The sequence below is a fragment of the Chelmon rostratus genome, chromosome 11, assembly GCF_017976325.1.
Source record: "Chelmon rostratus isolate fCheRos1 chromosome 11, fCheRos1.pri, whole genome shotgun sequence".
NCBI classification, from domain to species: Eukaryota; Metazoa; Chordata; class Actinopteri; order Chaetodontiformes; family Chaetodontidae; genus Chelmon; species Chelmon rostratus.
In genome coordinates this window covers 4604508-4624165 of record NC_055668.1, presented here as the reverse complement: position 1 = coordinate 4624165, position 19658 = coordinate 4604508, and the positions used below count along the sequence as shown (strand labels likewise).

At 42.5% G+C, this 19658-nt stretch overlaps 2 protein-coding genes across 2 annotated transcripts; both read left to right on the top strand.

Annotated features, from left to right (window-relative positions):
* The first annotated feature begins 2133 nt into the window (after window positions 1-2133).
* Window positions 2134-6249, top strand: pex13 (peroxisomal biogenesis factor 13). The gene is made up of 4 exons (XM_041947738.1): window positions 2134-2448; window positions 2999-3705; window positions 4277-4399; window positions 5182-6249. Exons 1-4 carry the CDS (start codon window positions 2375-2377, stop codon window positions 5547-5549), a joined length of 1272 nt encoding a protein of 423 aa, XP_041803672.1. The 5' UTR covers window positions 2134-2374; the 3' UTR covers window positions 5550-6249.
* A 950-nt stretch (window positions 6250-7199) lies between these two features.
* Window positions 7200-17175, top strand: sanbr (SANT and BTB domain regulator of CSR). Its single transcript, XM_041947870.1, has 21 exons — window positions 7200-7311; window positions 8114-8265; window positions 8415-8586; window positions 9438-9534; window positions 9781-10019; window positions 10246-10304; window positions 10748-10908; window positions 11069-11155; window positions 11336-11446; window positions 11627-11750; window positions 11884-12036; window positions 12581-12723; window positions 12853-12949; window positions 13037-13069; window positions 13281-13380; window positions 14910-14995; window positions 15411-15439; window positions 15857-15930; window positions 16121-16209; window positions 16424-16506; window positions 16606-17175. The coding sequence occupies exons 2-21, from the start codon at window positions 8116-8118 to the stop codon at window positions 16640-16642; spliced, it is 2124 nt and encodes a 707-aa protein (XP_041803804.1). The 5' UTR covers window positions 7200-7311; window positions 8114-8115; the 3' UTR covers window positions 16643-17175.
* The last annotated feature ends 2483 nt before the right edge of the window (window positions 17176-19658 follow it).

Sequence of the window (19658 nt, the reverse complement as noted above, 5' to 3'; positions counted from 1 at the left end):
TTTACGGTCATGAGGGGGCTGAATGGGAGTGAAATCCCAGCAGCCAAGTTCCAAAATCTGGTGGAAACCAGAAAAGTGAGGACTGCAGCATATCCACATCCAGCAATATGGGTGTCATGTTTGGGTGTCCTCATATTTTTGTTGTCACAGCACAAAAGGTCACAGGCGCTCTGCACGAACCCCAAATACCAGGACCATCATCAGCATCTTCCCACGCAGAGCGACATCACAGGCCAACGCTTTGGATCGCCACCTTTCGCCTGGGATCCTGACACTGTCGTGTCACAAGCGGCAGCCTCACTCTCACACACCTACATTGTGGCACCACGCAGGCATCTTCTGCCGTCCTCCCCCTGGTGAATCTGATGTGACAGCTCTGCACATGCTCCCCCCCCCACACACACACAACGTTTGACATCACAGGGCTCCCTCCTAAAACCAAACCGTCCACCTCTGCACTCACCGCTTGCACACAAGAGCAGCTTTCCCTCACGCTCACAGCAGCCTCGCCTCGACACAAACCACCCCCACACAAACCTTACTACAGGGTTAACTGCATAACACTTGGCTTGATTCTGAGAGCTAGTGAAAGCTCAAAGGGGAATCCATCCTCAAACCAAATGCATACATGTCATATAAGTCAAATCTCAGAGCTGCTATGTCAGCAGTTAAGGGAGACTGGTGTAGGAAAGAGTGATTGTACTCAGTATTACAAAGTGATGGCATTAGAATTTTTTTTGATCTGTTTAAGATGGGTTGGAATAACATGTTAATTCTGTGCAACACTATCTTTTTATAAAGAGGTATTAGTCTGAGGACAGCAGACTTTTTAAAATCTTGTTTACTTCATAACAGTAGTCTCTTTATTGAACTCATATTGAGACTGGGTAGGCCTACGTGCACTCAGTTCATTTTTCGCTTTGGCCAAATCACAAGGAATTTAAAATGAGTGTTGTGAATGTGATTGGACATTAGTTAGTAAAACAATAATGAAAATCTACTGTCTTTGTTTAACCTTAGTGTATAACAGAGGAGGGAAATTCCCTTTTTCCCGGAATATTGGAGGCTGTAAACGTTTACGAAGAGGGTCCTCTTTTCTGATTGGTCACAGCGCCCTCTGCTGGACAGAAGTGAGGAGTACGTTAAATTGTTTGGGTCCAGGCTGTACTAATCAAGTTTGGAATACACAGGATTGTCAATGTATTTGGTAGGTAAATTAAGCAGTCACAAAAAAATATGTAAATAAATTACCGTTACTGCTAAAAATATTCTGGTGTTTGGATAGATTAAATAGTTTTTCTTGCATGAACTGAGACACCCTCAGTGCAGGAAAGAGCGCTACCGCAGGTCGTTCATTCCCACCGCTGTTAAACTGTACAACTCCACTGTGTAGTATTTCTATGCAATAACTCTCTGTTCTTCTCTGATCACAAACATCCAAATCCACTACTGCTGGACAAAAGACAGTTTAAACTTTCACAGTTTTAATTTATTCCTCCGTTTGTTCCTATTTGCACCTTTATTTGCACCTCTATTGCTCTTCTTCCTATTGTAGCGCTACCGCAGGTCATTCATTCATTCCTCCGCTGTCAGACTGTACAATGCAATGTATAGCTATTATGTGCAATAACCTTCATTCTTCTCTGATTATAAACATCCAAATCCACTACTGCACAAACCACTCCCACACAAAAAAGTCACTTTAAACTTTTATTTATTTATTTATTTTTGCTCCGTTTGTTATTTGTTCTTCTCTGATTATAAACATCCAGATCCTCTACTGCAGGGAAAAGACTCACTCAAATTCTTACAGTTGTTACCTTTTCTTGCTGTTATTTTATTTTATTTTATTTTTTGCTCCGTTGTTGCTTATTTGCACCTTGTTCTTCTATTGTTCTTATTATCACCCTTATTGTTCTTATTTATCTTTATACCCCCCCTCTTGTGTGTTCTGAAGAGCTTCTGTGTAAGTGAATTTCTCCATTGTGAGATCAATAAAGTCTGATCTAACTAAATCAATCTTCTATCAATTATTCTGGTCTTACAACAACACGTCTGACAGTCCGTTTGGTGCCTTTAGGAGATGTCCGGAAAAAGAATTCTTAAGTTATTTTCATTTTGTCAAGCTGCAGATTCATGCCACAGAAGCTGCACAAATATCTAATATACAAAATTAAATGTACTAAATAAATTCAATATTTTTAAACCTCATTTGTAGTCATTTTCGGGCTACGGAATCCATGTTACTTTCCCCGGGTTGCGATATCGTAGGACATTACGAGGAGTACAGGAAGGCAGCAGGAGCAGCAGTCAGGGGAGCAGGCCTGGCTCAAGTTCCGCATAATTTTCACACTTTGTGGACATAAATTATACGATGGATTCACACTCTCCGCCGAAGCCCTGGGAAAGGCGGATTCCAGGGGCAATGACTGCACCTATAAATTACAGGTGAACTTGCTATAGCCGTGTTGGCTTGCTCACCATCGTTAAGACTTGCCTTCGTGTTTACCGACTCCAGCTGGTTCTCTGTTGTTGCTAGCTTTCTTGAGCTAAGGTTGTTTGCACAGCCTAGGAGATACCATCCAAACACCTGAGACGTTGGCGCTGTGAATCACTACCAGTAAACCATTCGTATTTCCGTTTTAGTCAGAATGTTTTGCCCACGACAGTCATACAACCAAGTAATAGTAATAGTAACGTTACAAATAGCTAACCGACTAGCTAGGCCCAGTGAGGCCCTGTCATGTGCCTTCCTCTGCAGTACGGAGTGTTTCTCGCCAGGCTCCCTTAAGAAAATGCGACAATATTGAATAATATTCCTCAGAATTCAGATCATCAGATGACTCTTCTCATCGTCTGTGCTACAATAAAATCAACATGTTGTTTTGACACAATCATTAACCTAATGCTTGCTAACTTTGCTAATCAAAATTTCATCTTCTGTATCACAAAAACAATGTAAAATCACTTGAGATGTCTTGATTTTCTCATTAAACAGATCTGCAAACACTGGACCATATGCAGGCCCCTCTGCCCCCGCAGGTCCTCCTGTTCTGACCAGGATGGCGCCCCCACTGCCCCCTCGTCCCGTCCAACAGTCCTATCGTCCGGCCTACAGCTCTTTCACCTCCTCTTACAGCCCCTATGGGAGCTCCATCTATGGGGGTTACAGCCCCTACAGTTATGGTGGTGGCTACGGCCTGGGGGGGTACAACCGCCTCTCCCATATGGATGACGTCGCCCCCAGCCGGTTTGTGCAACAGGCTGAGGAGAGCAGCCGTGGTGCCTTCCAGTCCATCGAAAGCATTGTCCAGGCCTTTGCATCAGTTAGTATGATGCTGGACGCCACCTTTTCAGCGGTGTATAACAGTTTCCGTGCTGTGCTGGACGTAGCCAACCACCTCACACGGCTGCGTGCACACCTCACCCGCGTTCTGTCAGCCTTTGCTCTGGTACGCACCTTGCGCTACCTCTACCGACGATTGCAGAGGCTCCTGGGGCGAAGGTCGGACTCTGAGGTTGAGGACTTGTGGGCAGACAGTGCAAGCGATGCCCTGGCTACAAGTGGGTCCAGAGGGTATGGAGCAGGGATGGAGGACCAGACTGTGAAGTCCTGGCCAATCTTTCTGTTTTTCGCTGTAGTCCTGGGGGGACCCTACCTTATCTGGAAACTGCTGAGCTCCAGCCCTGGCTCTGAAGAAAACGGTGAGACATGCGGGCAAGATTTTGTACTTGCAGATGAGATTTTAAACTTCCACACATTTACACACATACGTTTTTAATTGCAGGAGCTGTCCCTAATCTGCCTCCCAACAAATTAAGGGTCAACTATGTAACAGCCTTTTTTGGGGCTCTCTTTGCACATAAGATCAGATCATCTTTCGGCACGTGCCATCAAGGCCCAAGTCTTTGCGGGTGTTTTTTCCAGCCAATCACAAAGACCGCTGACTTTATCCATTACCTGGAATGTAAACTTGCACTGTTTTGTGCTCAGTGGCAAGCATCTGAGAACCAGTGCTCTAGATAGTATCAAACAAGCTTCACTGATCACTCTGAAAATAGCTGGAAAATCAAGTTGTACCCAGGCAGCATGTGTGTTGGAATTTTTGGGGGTTTGCATAAAAACAATAAACAGTACAAAAAAAAAAAAAAAAAATCCACCAAAGATCAATGAGAAGATTCTCGCTACCAGAGGAGTTGATGGTATTGGTGCATGTAGTCTGTGTTTTCCTGCTAACTCTTAACAAATAAAGCTGTTTTGTGCTTCTTTGTTTAGCCACGAACTGGGCCAGTGGAGAGGATGACCATGTAGTGGCCAGAGCGGAGTATGACTTTGCAGCTGCATCTGAGGAGGAGATCTCTGTGCAGCACGGAGACATGCTGAACCTTGCCCCTAAAGGTGAGCGCTCTCAAATGACGACTGGGCATTATCTTCTGTCTCGCGTCTCTCTTACACAACAAAGTTTTTACATGTCTTCATATACTAGGCCATTATGGTCAATTTTGCAATAAATGTCAATATCACAGCATCACATCTATACAATGATAGAGGATTTTATTAATATCACCCACTACTAGCCTGGGGTATTTTGGTAGATTTCTTGCTACTCTGTTGTACTATAGATAACAGCCAAAATCGGTATACAGCTACATCCCTATTCCCAAAAACATTATAAATACATAATATTATAGACAACTTTGGTAAAGTCAGTCAAGTTTGAGACTTATTTCAATTATTATTGGAGGTTTGTAATTTTTTAAAATTCTTATTTAATCAGATTTTTTGGGATTTTAAAATGCTTTTCAGTGTTTTCATTAATGTTTTGCATGTCATGCATTTGCTTCTGATGCTTTTGGGTTTTTTTTAATAATGAGCCCAGGATGAGTAGTTGTTGCCAAGGTAGCAGCTAGTGGAATCCACATAAACAGTATGGGTAAAATTTCAGCTCTTGTTTTCGTGCCGTGTGGTACTGTTAGTGCATTGTGTATATTGCCAAGACATTAATCAAAGGACCTTTAAAAGTTGGAGTGAACAAATTGTCAGTAATGGAAAGGGAAGGCATGCTTTGCTCTTTTTTTTTTTGTTCTGTTTTGGATTTCCCCCCCCCCAAAGAGAGAGAGTTGTGAATTTCCCCCATGTTGACGAGCTCAGATCATGACCCTATTCTCCCCTGTGTTTAGAGCAACAGCCCAGAGTGCGAGGCTGGCTTCTTGCCAGCGTGGATGGTCAGACCACAGGACTTGTCCCAGCCAACTATGTAAAGATCCTTGGCAAGAGGAGAGGCCGTAAGCATGCAGAGATGGAGAGGCTTGCTCAGGCCCAGCAAGGCAACACACAGGCCTCCCCGACAGCCCTTACTGCACACCCACAGTCAAATCCTTCCCAAGGCTTTACCCCGGGCCTTGGTTCAGCCGCCACTTCAGCTTCCACAGAGGAGCTGCTGCAGTCAGTGTACACAGAAACGCCAGCTTCCGTCAGTCTGGGAACATCCAGCTCCAGTTTGCCCTCCAGCACAGCACTAAACATCCCTGAGAAGACTGACTTGTGATGCTTGTGCATGCATGAATAACTCTGTATGCAAGTTCTCGTGTGTTCCCAGCATTGGTTTGCACAGTCAAGTACCTGTTTGCAGCATTTAACGTTTGACTAACTGTCAGCTGATAGTAAATATTTGGGGAAGCACCATGACGTTCAGTAAGATTTGCTCAAAGTTGTTCCTCAGCTCATCTAGAATGATTTCAATCATCAAACACAATTTGGACTGTCTTTAAAGGTTATTGATCAGAAATGCTGTCCATACACAGGTCCCCTGTTGTATTGTTCGGTTTTAACCAGTGTGTCTCAAACTAGAAGGTTATCATTTATGTTTCTTTAGTCAGAGCTTGTACATGAAAGAAAGTTTTGTGTATCCTCTACATGTGATAGACTGCTGTTCTTAAGATCATATCTGATATAAGATGTAGTGTCTTAAGATTAGTTCAATGTTTAAATTAATGAGGTGCACTGATACATCACCTGCATACTGACAGTGTGAGGACCACGCCAGGGTATTTTGTTTGACAGTGTAATTGTTTAACCGTGTATGTGGATTTGGCTGCTTGGTCCCCTGTATTGTCTTCTTTGTCAAGCAAATAAGATTGGATTCACTCATAATGTGAAGCAGCTAGTTTTGCACATTTTCAACAGTTAGTCACAGAAAGTAATTTTGTAAATATTTAATATAATTATTTTGAAAATAAAAAATTCAAAAATCATTTGTGTCCATTTTGTGGCGTAATTGTGTGATTGGAGGAGAAAGTTGGAAATTACTATGTTCAATTTGAAGTGTCAGATGTTTCATATCAGTAATATTTCGTGTAGTAAAGTAATAGCGAACTCTAACGCCAAGAACGGTTATTATGTTTAGTTTTAGTTTATATTGTAGCCATTGTTAGTGTTATTTTATTTGTTTGTTTTCACGTGACTTTATTTATATATTTATTTAGTTGTTGAAAAGTCTAAAGAAGGAATTATGGTAGCAACGCTCAATTTACGGCCTCTGTGTCTTAGCAACAGGACGCTGGACCTGCTGCAGTGCGACAACCGGGACGAGTCAGCATTGCAGACACTGAAGGAACGAACGAAAACGCATTTCTTTGTCAAAATTATTTTGGGCTTTAACCGAGTTTGTTTTGTGACAGTACAGCGTGTCGGTAACATTTTCCTCGTGCCAGTGGGCTTAAAAATATACAAACACCTATGCTAAGTAGCTAGCTAATGTGCTAATCGAGTGTAGATAATGCTGCCTTAAAAGACTATCGGAAATACTGAAATTACGGATGCAGTTGAGTTGTAACGTTCATTCCTAACCCAGGAAATAGTGTTTGAGTACTTTCTAGTATTGTTTTTTTCATGGCTTAGACAACTGATTGCATAGCTATTCTACTCAAAAGACTTGCCCACTTCGACGAAAACGAGTATAATTATTTATGAGGGTGTATATTTACATTTTACCATGATATTGAAACATGTAGTAATTTGTCTAATTTGAAGAAAATAGCAGCACCCTCCAGCAAATGAGCACGACTGACTGCAATCCCTGGTGTTCGTGACGCGTTGGGTGACTCTTGTTGAGGGAGTTTACGAGGAGTACGTGAAGGCAGCAGATTCTGTCCCGCAAAGTTAGCTAGCATTAGCAACGGTTGCAGTTAGCCGGTAGGAGAGGACCGCAGCATCAGCATCATCATCACCCATACACAATGACATAAGACAGGCACTAGCTTAGTTTACTGTACGAGACGACGGGGAGGAATTTTTCCGACACCAGATAAGTATGTTAACGATATCTCATCCTTCTTTCTGTTTGAATTATGTTTATTAGAGACTCAGCTGATTTGATTTGACCTAAGAGCATCAGATGTTGACGCAGCAGCAGGGCAGAGGGACTCGGCCTACTCTAGCATCACTACACTACTAAGTTTCTCTGTTGTATAACTCACCATGAAATTATATCACACACCTCTGTCAGCACATGTGTGGAAGAGGCACAAATCCTCGGCCTCCACTTTGGCGGCTTGTATCCTTAAAGCTCTGCAGAGACTTCAGGATGTTATGACCTATTATGTATTTTAGCTAGTTGTGAAACATCACGGTAAGTTTGATTTCTCGTGGCACAGTTTCACAAGCATCAGTCAAAAATCCTTTAAAAAACAATCTAGATATGATGTGAGACTACTTATTTTGATGCTTGTGAATCATACTAGAATTTACCCTAGCACAGAAATATGGCTAACCTTTATAGAAAGTGGCTAAACTGAGTCAGTTGTGACTATAGCTGGGTAGTAGTCATCAAACTGTATCGACCTCACATAGATAGTATTTTGTGTATAACTACCCCATTAATCCTGTTATTTTGTCAGACCAATAGTCCAGAGCCCAGAAAAATTTAGTTTTCTCACACATAAGACCAGAAAAGCAGAAAAGTCGACATGTTGGGGAGGATGTTGCAACAGTGGCAATTAATTTTCTGTTAATTGACCAATCAGTTTGCCTCTATTTGCATATGATCAATCAGATAGACACATTCATAGTTGATGTGCTGTCTTTTTTTGTCTTGTCTCATTGCCTCTGTAGAAATGAGTCGCTTCTGCTCGGACAACAACAACTTTCCCTATGACAACAACGTCCTGGTTCTGGACATGGTGCTGGGCTCTTTGTGGGGAGTGCCCCAGCCCATAAACTGGGACAATGTAGCCAAGCTAGTTCCAGGATTCACTCCCAAGGAGGTAACTGCAATGCTGGGTAACTATGAATGCTTCCATCCATCCACCCCTTCATCTATCCGGACTTCTCCATCAGTCATTCCATGGTTTAGCAACATTAGGCCTGACTTGTTGATGAGAAGTAATACTGTGGCACTGATGGGATCTTGCAGTGTGCCCGTCGGTTTGAGGAGCTGAAGAGCGCAGGGGGGTTTCCTCACGTGGACAACCAGTGCAATGCCCTGACAGAAGGAGACACCTCCCCATCAGACGGCCTGTCCACAATGCTGGACACCGGGGAGGTGGTGGAGACAGGAAGCAGCCAGAGCAGCAGCAAAGTTACAGGTCAGTAACTGCCGTCCTGAGCAGTACAGGCAACAGTTTTAATTCATTTAATTTAAACAACAAGAGCTGAGTATTCAAATACTTTTTGTTAATGACTCACACATCTATTTTTCAGTTTTTGAATATTACTTGTAAAATGTGCGTATCTACTTTCAGGCTGTCGGGAGACATTATACATCTCTAAACTAGAAGCAGGATTTTTTCTGCAGTGTGTTTCAATCAACACCTTCAGAGCTGTAGTAAACACACATGCTGTTAGCAAAGACTTGTTTAATTTAAATTATTAAATTGCTGAATATTTTTTTTATTGGTTTATCTGTCCATCCATTTTATGCCACTTGTCTGGCTCCAGGTTGCATTAATTAATTAATTAGTTATGTCACTAAAAATGAAAATGATAAACAATTCAGGCCATGCCGTCCTTACTCGTTTTCCTTCATAGTTTAATACTTGGCTGGTTTTATCATTAAACTGGTATTAAATTGCATTCCGTGGTATCAAAAAGGTCTTGAATTTAACTTGGTGAACCCTGCATAAATCCTGTTATAAGTTTGCTATGTCACTTATTTGCTGCTGTTACAGTTTTTTTTCCGCAGAGGAATCATTTCAGTTAGATCCAGTCTACACTGCCTGTAGTTTTCATTTAAAAGAGCTTGTATAAATTAGGTTAATATGGCTGGATAAAATGTGTTCAGGCACAGCTAACTTTGTGAATAGAAATGTTATCAGGCTACTGGAATGAACCAATATTTTAGAGCAGCACAATACTTAAAATTGAAGAAAAAAAATGTATGTCAGTGGCAAAAGTTGTGTATAGAGTCTGCTTACATTTTTTCTGCTGGTGTCAGCAGGCTCAAAATCGACACCCTCAGGACGAGTTGGTGTCGTGGAGAAGAAAGAGAAAAGAGTGTCAGCAGAGGAGAATGACAAACCTCAGAAGCAACGAGAGTAAGTGTTGAGATTTCACCCTCAGCCTGCTTCCCAGAGTGAACCCAGCTAACAGACATACACACACTTTCTCTGTAAATGATTCTCCACTTCATATCAAACTCTTCTCAGTATGAATCACTGAGAAGATCACTGTAGACTTTAAAGGCAGCTATAAAAAGCTCGACGTGCTATGTTCTCATATTTAGCTGTCAGTTTTACTCTCAGGTATATTTTCTGACATGTATTCAAACTGTTTTCCTGCAGTCCCAACATGGTCATCCATGTGTGTGATGAGACCAAGAACCTGAAGCAGGACTTCACATGTCCCAGAGATCTCCTAGTGAAAGAGATGCGTTACTTTGCTGAGTACTTGTCTGTGGACCCCCAGAGGTGGGAGGAGGTGGACATCTCCGTCCACTGTGACGTGCAGATCTTCGACTGGCTCATGAACTACGTCAGGAGGAACTCCGCAGGAGAGGGAAACAAGGACAAGCCCCGGCTCGGTAAATCCCTAGAAAAACTGTAAAACAATAATAGATATCACAATATTACACATGGGAATGCCTGAGCTGTCACTTACACTACCTGTTGGTGTAAATCCGTGGATGGTGCTTGATTTATTGGTCACTAAACGTGGTGCGTGTTTGGTGGGTCGCTGGCTGTGTGTTCTGTGTTGTGTGTTGGTTGTGGGGTTTGCTTGGTTGGTCACGTGGTGTTTGTCGGTTACAGAGCCCAGCAATGTGATCTCAATCCTGATCTCCTCCGAGTTCTTGAAGATGGATACGTTAGTAAGTGTTGTGACGTGTGATGCTCGGTGTGGTGATGTGGCTCGGGCCTTTTGTTTTGTCAGATGTAAAAAATCAGTCGGTATGTGGCCTGGGAACCTTAGAGCAAAGATGCTAAGGCCCATAAAGCACTAGCAGCTTGTAAATTGGTTCATGTTTCAGAAGTGATCATTGGTAATCTCTCCTAGTCCAGGAAAAACAAGAGGCCCATACATAGAGCTTTGTTAAGTTGATGTTGCATGGGTGTTAAGAGTGTAGATGTTCTTTTGCTTCCATGAGTTATGTAGACAGTTTGCAGTAAATTCTCTCTCACTACCGCTGTACTTACTGACATCGTGTCAATGATAAAGTAGTGTTTGAGTAGTATTCATGTGGGAAAATTGAAACTAAATGCAGCGGCACTGTGAAGGGTCTCATGAGAGCGGCGTATGTTTGTCCATGCTCAGGTGGAGGAGTGCATCCAGTACTGCCACAAACACATGAGCGCCATCGTGGCTACGCCCTGCAACATGAACTGCATCAACAGCAACCTGACAACACGCATCGCTGAGCTCTTCAGCCACAACGAGGCCGACGACATCAGGGACAAGAAGGACAAGTTCAAAAGGTGACAAGATGGGAATGCACAATAAAGCTCTTTGGATATTTATTGTTATCATTATCAGTTCTCGAAGCAACGTGATGAATGCTGTGTTCTCATGAAATCTATGTTTCTATATGTGACAACATAAACACGCATCGTTTTTTGTTTTATTTCACCCTCAAAGCAAATTGTTTCAGAAGAAAATTGAGCGTCTCTTCGATCCCAGCTACCAGAGCAGGGATTCACCAGGAAACGCCTCCACTCTCTACAGGTTAGCAGGAGCACGTAGCTTCTCAGTTTGTCCAATTAGTTACCTGCCTCACCTCGCTTAGCAACAGCCTGAATCACACAACCTCATGTGCATGGGTTGCACTGTTATTCTCACCTTGATATTTGATGAGTTTACTGTCTGCAGTCTTACTGTTTGTCATGTATGTGTGTTTAATCCCAGGTGTGGTCTGTGCCTTAAGATGCTGACCAAAGACACAGAGAGGAAGATTTCCTGTGTTCCAGGGAAAATCAACATTGATGCTCGTGGAGGAATCATCTATACACACACTAGGTATTATATCAGCCATTCAGTATGACAAAGCAGTGCCCTGTACATGCACTCACAGTTCCTGTATCTGTTTATGTGTCAGCAGTAATACAGGGAGAACAGAAATATCACGTTTACCTTCTAAGAGATGAACTCGTGTGTGTGTGTGTGTGTGTGTGCGTGTGTGTGTGCGCACATTTGCAGACAGAAGAGCTGGGATGTGCATGAATACATTACGGGTCTGTATGAGGAACTCAAGTCCTGGGTCCTGGTCTACTGGAGACTCTGGGGTACCATCAACTACCTCACCTGCTCCCGATGCCAACAGGTGTGTGTTTGTGTATGCACGCAAAGTTTTGTATGTGTAATGCACTAGTAAGCACGATTGATGCTGTCAGCCTGACGACACAGCATATTCTACCTCACCTGAAGAGTCTGTGTGTGTGTGTGTGTGTGTGTAGGTGTTCGTGTGTGCAGAGCTGACCTGCTGCAAGTACCACCCAGACAGTGTGCTGTACCCCGGCATGGGTATAGAGAAAGGCTGGCATGGTGCAGGAATCTACCCCTGCTGCAACCAGAGGGTTCTCCGCTTTGATCCCACTGGCATGCCCAAGGTATGGAGACACACACACACACACATACACACCCTTACTTTGACCCTGTTGTGAGATTATGCTAAAACACAGAATCACAAATGAATTGAAAAGCTGACAAAGTACTAATGCTCTGTTAAAACCTTTATAACAGCTCTTTCCCAAAAACTAATGGAATTGCCTCAACATTAACTAATCAATATTGCACGCATGCTTTTGCATTCTCTTTAAAATGGTGAGTGAAGCAGGGGATTAACTAATGGCTGCCCTGTCAATGCTTAATTTAACCATTATTTGTACTTTTTTAAAATCCTAGTGCACAGATGGGCAAAATGGGCTTTTAATGACGAACCCTGTGATCACATGCTCTTTCATAGTGATTTCTCAGTGATGTAGCAAATTCAGTGCTTGTCATCCGACCATTTGGCAGTCTGAAATGTCCCCGAACGACAGCAATATTAAAGACATGTCAGGCTTCAGCTTCAGGAACATCCATTAGCTCTAACCGCACCACGGTGGCCCCCCATCCTGATCCAATGAAGTAGAAATGTGTTTGCGTGTTCAGGGCTGTAAGATGCGGGACCACATAGTGAACGTACCTGATGAGGAAAACTGCGACGAGGCGACCTCAGCCCAGACCAGAGTCCTTAACGACCTGCTGCTGCACAGAGACGCAGTGTGTCTGTCTAACACACCGCCTGCAGAGGGGTGAGCATCACAGTGTGTGGATTGTTTGGAGAGACATTTTCTTCTGGCAGTGTTTGCGTGTTGCTGTTTGCAGCTTGTAACTAAACATTGCAACGAAAGTCTATTTTTTTGTGTCCGTATGTGTGTCAGTGCTGAGGAGAGTCCGTCCAGTGCAGAAAAGGTTCAGGACTGTGACGTTCTCTTGGAGCCAACACTGCTGGGACCTCTGAGAGGAGACGGCAGCACTGTAAGTACCTCTCAGTGGGTTTCTCTTGGTCTGATGCTTTTGTAATTTTTCTGGTTCTGACTTCAGCTACTTCCTCTTTTTAACCAGTTTTCCCTTTTGAAAAACTGGAGTCTGCAACTGGTAGGACTTTTCTCTCATTTCCTTCATTATGTCTGCTTATATTCTGGCACTGGTCATTTTCTGTGTGTGTGTCTGGGTGCAGGCAGAGAAGCCTGTAAATGGAGCCTCTACTGAGAGCTGTTTCCTCATTAATCAAATGTAAAGATTGAGGGCCAGTGTCATCAAACAGATGCGTGGCAGTGTCTAAAAGATGTGACCTTTGCCCTTCCAGAGGCAGCAGTCTCTCCTGTCAGAGGATGAGGAGTACACCACGGGGTCAGAGGTCACTGAAGATGAGGTGGGGGATGAAGAGGAGCAGTCCAAGAAACAAGGTGCGAAAGCTTTGTAGCTTTTTGTGACAGATCACAGCTGGATCATGTTCTCATTCTGTGCTTTTTAATGGCTGTGCTGGAGCCAGATGTGTGGCGTTTAGCATCAGGTAGAAGCAACGATAAGTGACATGACATGAGAAGTCGCCTCCCAGCTATGAGCTGAGCCACGCTTTTAGGGGTTTGCCTAACAATAATCTTTTTTTATTAAATACACTACATAATTATTCCTTTCATAATTACGTATCTTTAACAAGCTATGTTTTACAGGTTCACAGTTTTGAAAAATATCTCTTAGTTCACTTTCCTTCCCAGAGTGAGATGAGACATAGATACCGATACCATGTCTGTGCGTTAAGTCCAGAGAACATGGTTTTGGCTCCCGCATGAAGTCTTAGCATAAAGACAAGAAGCAGAAAAGGCTCGCCTGACAAAAATAAGTAAACAGTTTAGTAGTACAGTTTAGTCGCTGTATTATTTTTATTTTTACTTACTAAATGACTACAATTGTTTATTATCAAAAATTCTAATTCAAATCATAGACGTTTGACTTTCTGTTCATCTAATTGACTAATCACTGCAGCACTAATAACAAACAGCATGTGTTTGACCTTCAGTTCTCTCCATTCGTAGTTTAACGGTCGTGGGTTAAACTGCAGTGAGTCTGTGATGCTCTGTGTTTCCTCCTCAAGCTGTGGAAACAGAGTCAGCGCACCGTCTGTCTGAACGAAGTGAAAAAGCTGTTGTGAGGTTTAATTACAGGCTCATAACTGTTCTGTCATTGGTGTTATAACAGTCTTGTCTTGTAACAACAGTTTAGATGCAGTTTCTATGGTTAATTCTGTGTTATCACTAAAACCTTCTGAGCAGTGAACAGCGACTCAAAGTTATTACTGCAGTGGTGCTGAGAGTTATGGGGTCAATTCCCAATAGATCTTTCTGTCAGTTTTCTCAATATCCTAACAGTGGCAAGTGTTTCTGTTTCATTACCATACACTGAATGTACTTTCCTCATGTCTTTATTTTGCACAAGACAATGGTTTGCAGTTTGTCATGTCACCTGAAGAATTAGACTGGCCTGAGGGGAGAAAGAAGGAATGACAGTCGACATTTAGCATCACTCAGGCTGCCTTTAATCATGCAACACACGATGCCTTCAGGGGATCATTTGCTGTGATCACTAACCACCCCTGACCTCATTGTAAATGTCATGTTTATTTGCATTAAAGGTTTCAGTGAAGTTTCATTCCTTGCGGTGCTGGTAGCTGCTTCCCTTCAGCAATGAGTCACTGTTGCAGTTTAAATGATAAAAGTAAAATGAGGACGTATAATGGAACTCCTCTCTATTTATAGCTCATCACCACTGTTCCACCCCCACCTTACGTTTTCATCATGGCTATTTTTAATATTTCATTGTTGATGCTTCCAGCCCCTTATTAGGATGGAAAATGAAACAGTTGCCCTCTCTGGCCAGCAGGTGGCGTCAGACACCATCAGCAGATTCAGCAAGTTTTTTGTTTTTCTGTTTCCAGCTGCTAAGAAGGCCAAAAAGGCCCACAGACCTCTGAAAAAACAAATGTCCTCTCCAAGCTTCCAACGCAAAGACAAACCAGAGAAAGTGAGTTGGTGACTTCATTCATACTGTCGCATGAAACTCCAGTATGTTGTTTTGTTCTTATGGTACAAGACAGTGCAAAGCTGCAGCACTCAGGGCCCAGTTAGGGCCTTAAAACTAAAAATAGATACTGATCTCTTGCTTTTCACAGTATAGTAACCTTTTTTTCATTTTTGATGCATGTATGAAATTGGGGTATACACAGTAAAAGTTGTTTATAATGTGCAAAATTTTGTAGTTATAGTTGACTCTAGATTAAGATTACTGCTCAGGACATCTTCTTAAAGAGACACAGATCTTCCACACTGCTTATTTATGGGTGCTGAACTTCCATAGACTCAATCAGAAACACCGCAGCCTGTTTGTTTTTATACTGTGTATTTTATATGTTTTCTAAATCTGATTTTCTTTCCTGCAGTCACAGTCCAGGGACAACACGCCTTTCACGTGAGTTCATCTGCAAACACAAGATCATTTGGACCGTCCTCGTACTCACGCTGACATGAGGTTGGAAGCGTGATTGTGTTTGCGTTGAAGTTAATCTTAATCAAATATCGTGAATTTAAATCTTACCTGACATTTTTTATATGTGATGCAGTAAATATTTAGCCATCTGACACTGTCAGGATAAAACAGCTAATGATTATCAGTCCTTGTGTGCGCTCTTTGACCAAACTTAGAGAAAAAAAAAAGAAACCTGCACACTCATAACCGATGCTTTTATTTCAACTAATAAAGATCCGTCTTACAGCAAACTCTGAGGAAAGTAGTTTGTCTTTAAGCCAGTACGTCACTCGAATGGTGTGTGTTTTCCCTTTTTATTGACTGAACTTCACACTGGTGCCTGTGGTATGTGTTTTGTAGAGTGAGTGTCCAGAAAAGTAAGTGGGACAGTTCTCGCTCCATGCGTTACAACCAGGACGCTCAGAGGGAAGAAGGTAAAGCAGGACTCCAGAGGAAATGAATGTTATTAATACTTTGATATTATTAGGCATATAAGCATGTAGCACCCACTCAGATCAGGCTGAGTCTTTTAAATGCTCCTATCCTTCAATTCTTCCATTTGGCATCAAGTTCTGTCTGGCTGTGTTTTTATTCTTTTTCTATCATTTTATCTTTGTGAATCAGACCAGCGTCGCATGGTGGAGATCATCGGCCACCTGACTAAGATGAGGTTTGGAGACCAGGAGCAGAGCAGATCGAAGGATACTAAAGAAGCAAGTATCTGTTCTTATACATGCTCAATGTCATTCAGTACCAGGATGCTGGAAATGTACATTTAACCTGGATTTATGCTCTTATCTCACATCCTGTGTTCATTACTGGTGTTGACAGCCCTGCTGTCCTAGTTTTTGCAGCTGCCTGATGTGGGATTGTTTTTGTTCTGGACAATGTGTGTGTGTTTGTGTGTGTGTGTGTGTCTGGTTGCAGCCTACAGGGGGAATCTACTCCAGACTGGAAGCGCAATTTAAGAGTGCCTCTCAAGGCAGACAGAGTTCAGAGAAGACGCCCAGGTGCTCTTTGTACACACTCATACACATACACACACACACACACCCCTCATCATGTCCCATTCAATAATTGACCATCTCCTCCTTCCACTGGCTTTGTAGATCTAAAATACGCTACGCTCAAATCCGGACAACATAAAGGACTTGACGGGAAAAGGCCTGTGAGCTGCTGAAGAGACGAGCATGAAAACCGATGAAGAGGAAGAGGCGGGATCCTTCTGCGAGGGCTCAGTACCACAAAATAACATCCTACTGGCAGCCCCTCTAGCACGGCCACCCAGCTGTGGATTCTCTCCTCACCCTCAACCCTTGTCAGTCCCGTTCCCTCCCTCTTTGCTTAACTCAGGTGACTATGTATGGATCACCATCAACTGCATCCTCCGTCACTCAGCTAGCTATTTATTTGTGCAGCTGTGGTCAGTCGTTGAAAAACAAGGAGAAGTCTGGATCCGGCTCAGCTTTTAGGAAATGCACTTGAACCGATCGGCCTGCTAGTTCTCCCACCGCCATCTTACCTGAACGTCTGACTTATCTGGATCCAGTAAATCCAGCGTGTTTTAGTTTTAGGTCACACTACATCAGTACATTAAATTACCATTCATTGTCTTCTGTGGTGCAGCCCAGCCACCTGGGTGATACAAATGCTGCAGTTATTTATAAATGTTGCCCCCAGTTCTGGTAGAGATATAGTTCTAGTCATTCCTATCTGTATTGGAATGTAACTGTACTGTACAACACGGGGACCAATAAAAATGAATGACACTGAAATTTAGTCAGACCCTTATTTGACAAGGTTGTGCAGTTGCTGTCCACTGGGTGACAGTGTATCACCTCAGGGGAGTTACTATCAACTTTGCCCCAGTTTGACCACAACCTGTCACCCCTGCTCCAGCTGACTGCCAGGTGATACAGATGAAAACAAAATTTAAATGAAAACACTGATTATCCTCCTTTAGTTTTTCTTGCTTCAAAGACCATAAGAAGTCTTTTCATTCTGTAGAAACAGCGAGACAGTCCTGGAAAGGGGTCTGGTATGTGCCGCTGGGTCAGCCACCCTCTCTGTTTGGGAGGCACTGAGCAGTGGGTGTGCTAACCTGGCTCTTCCTGTCCAACTTACTCACAGGGGTATTAATAACCCTGCCTGCCACAGCGCAGGGTATAAGGGGGCGCAGAGCGGGCATTTTTTCTTTTTAGGTAGGTGGGCGGGGGCTACCCCAGCTGTTCCCTCTTCTCCTCGACAGCGGATGCCGAGAGTGGCTGAGGATCTCTGGATCTGGGTCAGGGAGGGAGGAAGGGGGGGGTCCAGTTTCAGCCGGACTGAATTATGGTCCCAGAGAGATGGTCAGATATGAAAGTGTCAAAGCAAACATACAGTATGAACACCCGAGGAAAGAGATGCTGACTCCACACAAGGCTGCTAATCATGCAAAAATAAACTCGCACTAATATCTGCAAAAGCCGTCCTTTACAGGTCGCTGGCACATTAGAAATTAGGATCTGCAGCCATGACAAGTGGCTCCTGTCTAGGGTTTGACATTAAACACTGTGCAGACCCACATACTGGACCCCCAACCAAATGAACCAAAGCACAGTAAAGTTAACCGTTCGTTGCAGAATTATCAGTCTCAGTGGGATCTGCCAGCATTCGAGTGCGACAGCTTCCTCTCTGGTTGCATCAGAGCTGACAGGTTGTTGGGATTGCATCAGATGAGTGTTTCAACTTTCAGTGGCAGGACGTCATCATAACCTTTAATGTAATACCAGTGCGTTAACAGGGATTAGTAGCAGGGTCAGCTTACACAGCACCAACCTTGGCCAAAGATGTCTGGGTGGAAATGGCCGGCTGCCACAGTATGTATGACAGATGATATTCATCATCATCATCATCCTCTACCTTTCCTTTTAGGATTTATGTCAGCGTGTGTGGGATTGATGAGAAGTGGGTTTGAGCTCAGGAGGTACATTTCTCTTCACACTGCTGTGCATCAGAGAAAGATTTTAGGGTTGGGATGAGATGCTGCTAAATGTTGCTGTTATTGACCAGCAGATGGTTTCATGCATGTATCCACTTAGAATCATTCTAAACAGTATATGGTAAGAAATATTCAGTGCATTTAATACACAAATGTCCAATTAAATGTACTTGATAACTAGTAATTTTACTGCTGTCTGTCAGAGGACGCCACACACCAAACAATGCAGACATACAGTAAGTTTCTCCCATTGCTTCGCTCTCAGTCAATGTGGATAAATGCCCTCAATATAAATCATAATGTTAGTTTTCCAAATCTCAGGACAAGAATACCACATTGTCAGATCTGCTGCCAACATTATCAGTTCATCTGCTCCAAACTTTTCAGTCTGCAGGGCTTTGATTTTAATGTCACAAAACAGTGAAGAACTAGTCCAACAACATTATGTGGCGTGTCTGTTGTCTTTGTAAGAGCCCCTCGACATTTTATAAGATATAAAAGATATAAAAAACAAAAAAAAAACAAAACCCAAAAGCTAAATTCCCTTCATAAAAACTAAACAAAAAAAAAGAAATCAAGAATCTATGAATGTGCAAATATTTCTTGTTTTTAGTTGAATTACTGAACTAAGTTTCCACATCAAACTTAATTTAGCTGCATATTGAACCACAACTAGCTTCCTAACTAGTTGTAATGTTTGTACATACATGTTTACCTGAGGTGTAAGAGAGCAGAGGAACATGCCCCCGTCAGCAGACGAGTGTGAAAACAACCTCTGCACATGCATCATTCTGCACATTTCACTGTGTATATTTTATTCTGTTTGCACATTTCACTTCCATATTTTATTGTTTATTGTTTAGTATATTTTATTGCCTTAGTATATTTTCATTCTGTTATATTTTTAATTGCTTTTACAAATATTTTTACTGCATGTTTATTTAATTTTATTGTAGTTATCTTAATTTTATTCTTTCTAGTCTTCTTATCTTTCTTACTATCTGTTCCTAACATAGGGGGTGCAATGAAAATTTCTTTGACATGCTCAATGACAATAAAGACTCTTGAATCTTGAACAGTGAAGGACAAACATCCAAGTAACAATACACAGAATGTATTTTTCAGTGGAGGGATACTGAAACATTTTTAGTTAGTATAAATAAATAACATCAATTCCTATAA